Here is an 11886-nt window from a genome sequence, read left to right as displayed (position 1 = left end):
CCCCTTCCCTTTATTAGGATGCGCCGTAGCATAATTCCAAATTCAATCATATTTGTCTGCGGAGCTCATTTCTCCACCGATCATCGAGCGAGAACTAGACAAAAGTGTACAGTACCATTTGCAAAACTATTTGAACTGCCTCGTTAAAATTTAAGAATATGCTTTATTTAAAAGCATATTTAGCCAAAAATAATAACAAGTGAATTAACTTAACGTTCTACACACCTATAAAACTTTTGCTCTGTTTTCTATTGTTAATTTATATACATTTTTGTTTTAAGAAATTGCTAAACAATTTCGTCTAGCACTGTACAGTTGTAGCCGATGTTCTAAGACCACCCATCAAGAGCTCTACTCGTTCAACCTTGTTACAACTATTTCTGTCTTGCTCACGCCTAGTGTGTATTCTTTCTATCTTCGCGCAGATTTCTTCAAGGTCACAATTCTAACAAATTGAAATAGACTGCATAAACTTATTTACATAAATCTACAGAAATTAGTAATCTTTGATACATGCGGAATACTACGCAGATTTCCTAACAGTAGTGACATATACCCTTTTGAGAAAACGCAACAGGTTGAATTAGAAGCGATCATATTTCAGGGCAAGAAGTTCTATTAGCTTTATAATATTTAAGAACAGAAAATTGGGTTCCATATTATATCCCAAAAGATGTGTGTAAGATTTTTTGGCATTAGCCCGTCTTCACTTGCTCAAAATTAACCAGGAAAAGACCAGGAAAATAATAATACATTTTTGTTAGAGGCCTACTGTCCCCCTACAATTTTTGTTTGCACAATAGTAATTACTAGCGATGCAACGGAAGTGTCATAACAAAAACAGAAGTTGAAACAGAAGTAGATAGTAAATTTTTGCGGAAGTGGAAACGGAAGCATATGCGGAAGCGGAAGTGTAATAATTTTGTTACAAAATTTGCATTTAGCACTTGTATCTTTAATATTAGCAATATAATCCCGAATTGACCTGTATAAAAACCAAATTTTACTTCAAAATTGCACTTTTAATTTAAAATTTAGACCACTGAGCCAACACTATACAAAATAAATAAACGCCAAAACTGTATCAGTATTTCTGAAATGAAATTATTAGAACTGGCTAATGGGGAGCTGAAAGTCCTGGACGTTTTTAGATTAAAGTAAGAAACCAATAAGAGAATAAAATCTGGAAAATATAACTATATAGTAAATAGATTTAGGTTCTAAACTATAAGAAAGTTATTTGCACAGGAACAGTGTTATTAGTAACAAAAGTTTGCCGGCTATAACGCTACATTGACGCTAATACTTCATAAACATAAACGGTTGATACGTTCACAATGTTACAGAGAGAAAGGTCGCTGAATGCTGGCGCAGGTGCCTGTACAACGTGTAGCACTGCAACGAACAATTCCATTTAAATTGTGTTTTAAAAACGTCCAAGTTCAGCGAACAGATAGAAGTAGTAAATTTTTACGACTTGTTTTATTGTTCCGATATATTGATTACCAAAAAGATGAAAAATAAGATTTTGTTAAGTGCCGATATGCTTCTGTTATAAAAATACGGAACCAGATGCAACGCGGATGTGAAAATATATGCGGAACTTCCGTAATTGCGAAAGCGGAAGCAGAAGTCTGTTGCAACACTAGTAATTACCCACTTGGGAATTTTTCAGGTAGGTACTGCTACCTATACCACCATGACTTTCTGCCAGTCCTGGAAAACGTTAGAAACCACTTTGTATAGGTATACATACATCACTGATAGCTAATGTTGTAGAAAAACAATTACGTATACTAAGTTTCACATTTAACACAATTAATTGCACCTGTATCTCCAAATACCACAAAATAAACTTAAGTATCTACCTACATAACTATAAGTACTATTTATTGACTATTTATTGATGTTAATAGATTTACCTGAGTTGTCAGTTGTATCACATGACACATATACGCACGCTGTATTTTCGTTAAGATGTTCCATTTTGTAAATGGCAACTATGTAAAATGGTGGGATTTCATTAAAAACGAGCGCTGTCTCATTGTATAACTGTATTGATACGAAAAGCCACACTTGATTTAGCAATGTATTGTTATGATGTCATGTATGTTTAAAGTAGTTGTATAATATAACAACACATCTACACAGATAATAATTTTCTTACCTTTTTTTACATCTAGTATGGTAAAAGTAACAACAGTTCCTGACAATTAGTTTATTAATTCTTAAGGAGACGTGTTATTTACAATTTCCAAAACAAACAGTTAACTTTACAAATAATACAAAAATTATGTAGTAGTAGTAACACCACAGTATAAAGTAATATATACAGTACGGTCATTCCTTTGAGCTAACCTAAAATGCAGGCGTACTTATGTGTGGTATTTATAAAAAGAAGCCTTACCTTTTGCTTCCAAAAATTGAAGCAATTCCTTCAAAGCGAAGAAAAATGTTTTACTTGGAGGATTTGCTTTTTTTTTGTATTTATAAAAAGAAGAATCTGCTCAAGATCTAAAGTATTTGCTTCTAAAAAGTTCACAACAACTTTTTTCGCTCTTTTCAACTTTTCAGTAGCTGCCCAGGTATCACACAGCTTTTAACGTAAAAATTTATGTATTTGTAGGACTTTTTTGTGTTAAAGCAATCTAAAAGAACTTACAAAAGTAATCTTTACTTGTGTGGTCCCAGTGTTGTGCTTGTTATGGTTGATATGGTGAATTTACGTACATGAAAATGCTACATACCAAGACGTACACCACGAGAATTATATTTTAAAACTTTATTTAGATTTGAGGAGGAGAATGTCATGTGGTTGACGGACTACTTTCCTGGCGGGTATCCCGAAACACGTGGAGCAGCCGTATCACCTGTGCAGAAAATGAAGGTATTTCTGCCTTATTGTGCGAACCATTTTAAATTTGCTAGCTTTTAACACTGGACAAGTAAATCAGGAATGTATTAAGCAAATAAAATAAATAGCTGTCAAGGAAAACACATACACGTTGATAGTAAATTTCAAGTAATTTGTCGAAATCGGTAGGAACTAATCTGTACCTTTTACTTTACTAATCCGAAGCATTTCCTTGAATGCAAATTGTAGCAAAAGCTTTTACTTCTAATGGATAAGGTGAAGTCGGATATATGGGCATGTCTTGGAAGTGAACCTACTGTATATAATACGTTGATACTATGCTATCACCAGGAACATCATAAACACAATTTATTGTAGTCCAAGTTGTTTATGAAGAATTGGCACGTATTCGTCCCACTCGGCCAGATAAAAATTACCGGCAACGGGCTCGCCCAAATTGTATTTTTTGGCAAAATCTCGAATTAAAAATAGTCTTGCATCTTTAAATGACGTCTTCGGAGCTTTACCTTCCGTGAAATCCAGTTTTCTAGGTTGTTTGTAAAGAAGAAATGTATAGCGATGAAAACCGGATCCTTGCTGTGGTCCTGACCCAATGTATTCTAATAGTACTTCTCCTTTGGAGAGATCATTGCCCGGAATATTACCAACAAGCCAATGTTGAAATTGCAGAGTGGGAGTCACTGGATCAACCATGCAGAGTAAATAATACGCGGTGCTGTCAGCCTGCCAGCTTACAGTAGGCTGATGTTTTACTTGAGTGGGGGTAAGAGGTTTTCCCTCATCAACTTCAACATTGTTAGGGTAGGAGACTTTAAGCACTGCTGGAGGTGCAACGTCAATAATATCGGGTACCAGGCTGTGCTTTACAAATGCCTGAAGTATTAAAAATTAGTGACTAAAAGTAACCAAGGTTAAAGAAAATAAATGAATTACCATGCCAACTGTATAGTGTATTGCTCCGTTTCACAACAATGACTTCACACAACTGAAATAAAAGTGGTTTATTGTTTGTTTTATCAGCACTTATTAAACTGTGATTAGTGTACAGTATACATACATAGATAAACTTGATAAAAAAGTAAACGCTTACATATTGATTTTTATTAGTGATTATTCCACATGTTATATAAATAAGTGTGTACGTCAGATAAGTAAATAATTAAATACATGTTTCTAACGACGAAATGATTATTTAATATTGTTGCCGCTACCACGGATGGAAGAAAAGTTGTTTCAGGAAGTTATTACGATCTAATGTTGTCAATACTAAAATATTCCTTTTAAATCTATTTAACTTTAATTAATTGTCACTATCAACTGGACTAGACCAACGAGTAACAACTATACAGGGTGTAACAGAAAAAAGTGCTAAGCCAATTTGCCTAAAAGCAATATTCTATCTAAACAGTTAGGCTATACAGCATATGCAAAAGCCAATTTTTTTTCTTACGCAAATTCTGGCATTTCTGGCGGATTGCTTCGCGCAACTTGCGCATAACTTGCAAGTAATATTCCTTATTGACCGTTCTACCCTGTGGCAAGAACTCATGATGCACCACGTCCCTGCAATCGAAGCAAACTGTAGGCAAAACCTTTACATTCGATCCAACTTGGCCCGATTTTTTCGGCCTTAGCTCGTACGGTAGCTTCCATTGGGATGAATGAGCTTTGGTTTCCACGTCACAATCATAAACCCATGATTCGTCACCAGTTGTGACCATCTGGAGCGAATTTGTGTCGTCGCGGACAGAATTCAACGGCTCCTTAGCAATGTAAATGTGATGCTGTTTTTGGTAGAAATTGAGCAATTTTGGTACGAATTTCTCGGCTACCCGTTTCATGCCCAAATCATTGGTAAAAATCGAATGACAGGAGCCAATCGAAATGTTTATATCCTCAGGAAGTTCTCTAATGGTATTTCGACGATTGGCCAGTACTATTTTCTTCACTTCCTCAATGTTTTCGTCTGTTGTTGAAGCGCTCAGGCGTCCGGAACGCTCTCCGTCCTTTACATCTTCTCGGCCCTCTTGAGAACATCTTGTAACACCGATAAACGTTGCTTCGATCCAAGGTAGCTTCACAATATGCCACAGTCAATATGCGGAATGCATCCGTGCGCTTAATTTTGTTTTTCAAAATTTGATACAGATTCTTTGATTCATTTTTTGGAATAGGCAAAAACCGAAGACGAACCAAAACACGTGCAAACAAAACAGGTGTCAAAAATTAATTGAACATTTAACATGGCCGAACTTGTCGGTATAAGTGAGAGACATGAGTACCAACATAACACCACAAAAAAAATGAAAATCGAATGTACGTAACTCGCGAAAATTTAAAATTCGCGTTACTTTTTGAACAGACCTCGAACAAGCATTTACTAAATTTTCACAATTTATAGTGCTCTATTACCTCCGGCAAGCTCGGCACTTATTTCTGTTACACTCTGTATAGTGTAACAACGAGATGCGAGTTGTTGTACCCTTTATTAGTTTATTTTAGACTCAATCGCTTCGGGTTAAGTTATTGCTCCAATAATCAATTTTCTTGATTAGTATGCAGTTCTATGTACTTATCTATGGAAAATGTAGAAAGAGTTCTCGTTTTCGTACTAAAAAGCCCTCGTTTAAATCAGGATGATTCCAGAAGAGTTTTTATTGAGTAACGCTTAAATCTTAACATCAAAATGAGAAATGAAGGAATTGTTTGTTAAAATCGTTCAAAGCTTTTGTCTCCAGGGCAAAAAGCACGTATGGTGGCATGTTACGAAGGGTGGTAGGATACTAAGAGGGTGGTGGTTGTCTCAAAAGGCTCATCACCCGAGATGAGCTGGGGTTTCACGAATTTTATGTGGAGTAAATATCCTAAAGCAAGGATTAGAAAGAAGACGGGGAGTAAAGAACGAAAAGGTCAAGGCCAAATGACAAGACAATGCTGAATGTTTTTCTTTTTTCGATTATCAGGGAATCATCCACCGAAAATTCGTCCCTTGTCGCTTCAGGCAAACCTGAAAACACAGGACTTCCAAGAAACTTTCCAGTAGCGGAAGAAACGATGGAAGATATTGTAATGGGGACAGTTAGTTTGGTTGTGATGGTTTTGTGAAAGCAGGACGGTGTATACAAATTCGCCTCTCTTTATCAAGCTACTTTAAATCCAAAACTTCAATGCATTAAAAAGTTAAAATAATTCGAAGTGGTCTGTATTCTGTCGAAACTGCGAATTATTTTATTCGATTAAGCTAAAGTGCCTATCACGTTGAGGTTGGCTACGCCGGGATTCGTTTTCAGCAAGTAGATATCCACACAAGTGGACCTTCTTGGAGCATACGTAATCCTAAAATGTAGCATCGTGCTACAGATGGCGCTTACCGCGCCATTTGTAGTATTTTCTAAAACGCGCTGTTAAGACAGCAGGTAAAGGTTGGTCTGTGTTCTGTCGGAGCAGCCTACGACGCGCTGATGAGATCCAAAAAGATCGAAATCGCGATCCGCGTCTGGCAGTTTCGACAGAATACAGACCACTTCGAATTATTTTATTCGATTATGGTAACGTGCCTATCACGTTGAGATAGGCTACGCCGGGATTCGTTTTCAGCAAGTAAATATCCACACAAATGGACCTTGTTGGAGCATACGTAATCCGAAAATGTAAAACGTGCTACAGATGGCGTTTACTGCGCCATTGGTAGTATTTTCATTAAAGTTTTTATATTTAAATTACAAAATGCAAAATAGGTTTATATGCTTCATTTAAAATGCATTACTAGTTTTCGTATAAATGTTACAATTAAGAAACCCTAGGGTGAGTTTACTTGTGCAATAAGGGGCCGATTTGAAAAAAAAAACACGAACTGCTCTTCCCTTCCGAATGCTTTTTCTTTCGATCTTTTGCGCCGTTCTCCCGAAATTTCACGGACCAAGCTATTTCTTTTAAGATCTACCTGTTTAACTAGAGGTATAACTTCCAACGCGTGTAAACGAGTAACCACATAATCTTTTTTCGATTTAAAATCGGTTGTATAAATTAATAATAAGACTTGAATATCCAATTTATTAAGAATATATTCTTTTTTATTGAGGTAACGTTTATTATGATTTTTACTTCGTAGCGTCTGGGATTTTATTATCTTTAATCAAGAAAAACCAGAATCAGTAGAACCTGTTCTCACCAATTTTACCAAATGAAAGTTAAAAGCCGTTTTTCAGAAAAAATGGATTCCATTTTACATTCTTCCTTCATTTGTTTCAAAGTAAAATTTAAACTTGCTTATCCCTTTTATACCTATAATAAGTACATCGCGTTTTGAGCGTTACTGAATATACAACAGTATTTTTTGCAAAGTTTAAAAGCTTCAGTATACAAAGGTGCAAAAAGTGACATATTGTCATGTATTCACAATAAGCAGTCTCAAACAAATTTCGTCCTTCGTTACGAGGCTGCTTTAAATGCTAGGTAAATAACTTTAGATAAATTAACACTTACTTTTGACTAATATGTCTCTCACTAGTCCGTTATATTCTAATTGTTCTTTTCATTGTTGACAGAAAATTAAAAGGAGATCGAGGGAAATCTTAGGATGCCGTTTTATAAGGAATATCATCTATTTATAACTATTGTTCTACACTGATCTACGACAGTGATATGTTGACCTACTGAAATAACTTCGACTAACTATATACATACATTTTTTTATTATCCTTAGATATTATACACCTAGTATGCATAATAATTACGTTCGATATAACAAAAGATATGTACGACAATCTTGTAAAAAATAAAATCGGTTTGTCACGTCACTACTAATAAGTTGGAATAATGTTTACATCAGTGGTATTCGTTTTCTGCTTGTAAATATGATAAATACCTCAACAGACAGCTGATTATCTCTTATCGTTCTGATATGGCATGTTTATACTGCTTTTTATCTATCACTACAAAAAGAAAACAAGAAGCGAACAAATAAATATTCTGTTCACAATCAGTAACTAAATTGCTAGTGATAATAGTATAAATTTATGAAATCCGTATATTTTAACAGTCATGGTAAGTTTTCAAAAGTAAATATTAAATTAACGCAGACAAAAATTTTTCTTTTTCCTTTCGAAAAATATGACGTACTATAGGAAAATTTGATAAAATTTCTTAAACCATATTTTTGGACAGATAATAAAGTAATACAGGGTGACAAATTGTAAAGAATTTCGCGGCTAGTAGATGAACTGATGCTGTCCCAGTTGAAGTTATCAGACCAGGGCAGCATCAGTAATAAAGGGTGTTTCTGAAATAAGTGACAAGCTTTGAAAGGTATCAACTACTTGCAATATGGAATCGTATGGTGACTACAGCAACGTGATTAGATGGCAATTTTTTTTATGTAAACCACAAGTTACAATCCGAAGTCGATCCTGGACGTGAACTGTACCAATGAATTGAGATAATAACTCAGAAGTTATATGGATGGTGTAGATAGTACCGATTATCGGTCGGTTACAGTAAACATCAACAAACATTACCATAAAAATATTTGTTCATCTCTAATAGTATGCATCATTATTTAAATTACATCTCAATGTGAGCACATAAGGGAAAAATTAGGTTACGTACGTACACATTAGTAGGCAAATGAATATCAATATGGCAACTTCCCACACCATCGTCACGTTATCTTTTCTATACCTGTAAACTCACACATAACTATGTACATTATACAACTTATTCGAAATTTGAACACCGTGCTAGAAGTTAAGCTATCAAACGTCTATCAGAATTAGTCGCGCAAAAACATTCGGCATTTGGTGTATTTTATTTGCTGCGTTCAGCACACGATCGTGAAAATCATTAGCGTTCTGCATTGGTGTTTGATACATTGTCATCTCTATATCTCATTTAAACGGTTTGCCTTTGGAGAAGTCTTCGCTCGAGATAAGGATCAGAGTACAATTCAGTTATTGTATTGACATCTTGTTCACATTCGTCGTAAATTAGTATCATGTCACAAAGTTCTGTCACACTAAGCACCTAACAGCCGTTGTTCTACACTGACCTACGACAATGATATACTGACCTACTCAAACAGCTTTGACTGAGTATATACATACAACCTACAATGTTAAAAGAATAAAAATGTAATTAAAACATAAAACATCGTCAATCACACTTAATCTAAGCTAACAAATAGAAAACAAAAATACAACAGAAATACAATACGAATGCTTCTACCATTCTATTACCAGCTAATTGAATGCGGCGCTGAATTGTCGCATTTCTCTGCGGTCCTACCAGGACCGGCCTGGCTTTTGTCTGTTATTTCAAACACGTTTTTCTTGAAAACGGTGAATTTTCGAACCACCAAACGTTTACTTAATTTTCTTGTTTTATGGTGCTTTATCACCTCCTGCAAGCTTGGCACTTATTCCAGAAAAGCCCTATATAAGAATTTGACAGTTGGGCTAATTTAGGATACTTTTTAAAGAAGCAGGTGATATAATGTATCAGACAGATGTGGTTAAAAAAATATTTCGCATGTTCACGAAATTATGCATTTTAGTTCGTACGTCGTAAAAAATAGCATCAAGGAATTGTGTAGGTAATTGCAATATTTACCTGTATATTTATTTGCAAAAGGATTATACAAAACGAGCTGATAACGGAAGGTAGTGAAAGCTTTTTGCATGATTTTAGTATTTGATATTTATATAGAAATTAACTTTTAAATTAATATTTTTAGGAGATATGAAGATCGGTACAGATTAAGTATTCCGAATATTTGTAGTATTTAGAGAATATAAAATCCCACAAATTGCGCGGTAAACGTCATCTGTAGTACAATGCTACATTTTAGGAACATGTATTTTCAACAAGTTCCATTTAAATAAATGGATATGTATTTGCTGAAACGGATCCCAGCGTAGCTCACCACTACGTGATAGGCACGTTACCATAATCGAACAAAAAAAAAATTCGAAGTGGACTGTATTCTGTCGAAACTGCCAGACACGTCTTCCTAAAATGTAGCATTGTACTACAGATGGCGTTTACCGCGCCATTTGTGGGATTTTATAAAACACGCTGTTAAGACAGCAGGTAAAATTGGTCTGTGTTCTGTCGAAGCTGTCTGCGATGCGCTGATGAGGTCCAACAAGATCGGATCGCAATCCGTGTCTGGCAGTTTCGACAGAATACAGACCACTTCGAATTTCTTTTATTCTTTTATTTAGAGACAATCTGAAATTCTCATTTTGACATTTTTCCAAAATCGGTTCAATCCATAAAAAAGACGATAATTTTGCGAAATGGTTACAGCCCTTATAAAAAGACTAAATGTTTTCAAATGACCCAAAAAGAAAATTACTTGCGATATGACACATTTTCCGTTTCCTTGAATCATTTCAATCTATGGATTCACTATAAATTCATTTATTGTCCTATTTTTTCAAGGCATTCGAAAAGCACGGTATTGTACCTGACGTCATTGACAAGGCGCCGCCGAAAGTCCTCGATGTTTCATATCCGAACAACATCAGTGTCGCTGAAGGGAATGTCCTAACACCAACGCAGGTAAAAGATCAGCCAACTGTGACATGGCAAGCAAGTTGTGACGATTATTATTTGCTGTGTATGAGTGACCCCGACTCACCAACTCCGAAAGAACCAATTTTTGGGGAAATCAAACATTGGCTTGTCGGAAATATTCCAGGTAACGATCTCTCTAAAGGTGACGTATTGGCTGAATATTTCGGTTCAGGACCTAAAGAAGGCTTACATCGCTACATATTTCTGCTCTATAAGCAGCCAAGTAAGATAGACTTCATGGAAAAAAGGGTCAGCAGGACGTCACGCGAAGGAAGGATAAAATTTTCAATTCGTAATTTTGCTAAGCAGTATAACTTGGGCGATCCTGTTGCTGGAAACTTCTATCAAGCGGAATGGGACGAATATGTACCTATTTTACATAAACAATTTGAACAGACTGCGTAATGAGTGCTCTTTCTTTTTAATTCACATATACTACCTCTGTCATACTGTTGCTGTCGTAATTTTGTAAATAATATTTAAAAGAAATATTTTTAAAACGATATGTCAGTAAAAATTAAAAAAATAAAAGTTTGTTTTTCTTTTATTGCCACTATTCATAAACTAAGTGGGTTGACACCATATAAAAATGATAATATTTAAAAAATACTTGCGAAATTCCAGGCATTTTATTATTGAAAATAGTTACATTAACCCATAAACGCTCAGAGAACACATTTCCATTTGAACCCTTGCCACGTAATGAGTGCGACGAAAAAATATTCGATAACCAGTGTTTCTATGTTTTTAACGATGCTCTTTTCGATGGTGTTGGTTAAAAATACCTCCGACAATATTAAAGCATGGAAAAATCGAAAATAAACAAAAAAAAAACGTGATTTTTAAATTGGACTTTTTTCTTAAAAAGTAATTTTTTGTGTCCTTACGATTTTTCTATATGCTTAAAACCTATATAGAACATGACCTCGATATCGAAACATGAAATAATCACCGTTGCTCAAGTCGAAATGCCTTTACAAAATGTTTGATCAAACCATGTTTAATATAAAGTGGTGGAAGGACTACTTTTTCGGGACCTTTCATACTCGTATTGATGACATTTTTCACTCCGACTTCCAATTGCATTCTAATTTGGACATAGAAATACCGAATAACAATAATTTAGATTTACCATAAGTTCACTGTCTTAACATTTCAACACATAATCGGCATATTTTATCGTAACCCACTGTTTATCTTAGTAACACAACTTTGTTTTGAAGTAAGCTTAATAAGCATTTTTTACAAAGTCTGTTGTATTCAATCTATGCTTAACTATTGTATATTGCCTGCAAATGTAAAAAAATACATTTGAATTGTTTTAGCAACTCCGAGAAGCCATAGTTAAAGATAAATGAAACACGATCTTTTATTACACGTTAATATTCTCTCTCAATAATGGCGCGCTATAAACTATTTTTTTTTCAGGCGGTGTA

At 34.9% G+C, this 11886-nt stretch overlaps 2 protein-coding genes across 2 annotated transcripts; one reads left to right on the top strand and one right to left on the bottom strand.

Annotated features, from left to right (window-relative positions):
• Positions 1 to 2203: 2203 nt before the first annotated feature.
• LOC108742489 (phosphatidylethanolamine-binding protein homolog F40A3.3-like) lies at positions 2204 to 3866 on the bottom strand. The gene is made up of 2 exons (XM_018477725.1): positions 3809 to 3866; positions 2204 to 3748 (listed from the first exon to the last, which is right to left on the bottom strand). Exons 1-2 carry the CDS (start codon positions 3809 to 3811, stop codon positions 3224 to 3226), a joined length of 528 nt encoding a protein of 175 aa, XP_018333227.1. The 5' UTR covers positions 3812 to 3866; the 3' UTR covers positions 2204 to 3223.
• Positions 3867 to 7832: 3966 nt separating this feature from the next.
• On the top strand, positions 7833 to 10942 carry LOC108742490 (phosphatidylethanolamine-binding protein homolog F40A3.3-like). Its single transcript, XM_018477727.2, has 2 exons — positions 7833 to 7921; positions 10316 to 10942. Exons 1-2 carry the CDS (start codon positions 7919 to 7921, stop codon positions 10853 to 10855), a joined length of 543 nt encoding a protein of 180 aa, XP_018333229.1. The 5' UTR covers positions 7833 to 7918; the 3' UTR covers positions 10856 to 10942.
• The last annotated feature ends 944 nt before the right edge of the window (positions 10943 to 11886 follow it).

Source organism: Agrilus planipennis, unplaced genomic scaffold (genome assembly GCF_000699045.2).
Source record: "Agrilus planipennis isolate EAB-ADULT unplaced genomic scaffold, Apla_2.0 scaffold334, whole genome shotgun sequence".
In the NCBI taxonomy this organism is placed as follows: domain Eukaryota; kingdom Metazoa; phylum Arthropoda; class Insecta; order Coleoptera; family Buprestidae; genus Agrilus; species Agrilus planipennis.
The sequence above is the reverse complement of the archived record's forward strand: the minus strand, read 5'-3'. Positions and strand labels throughout refer to the sequence as shown.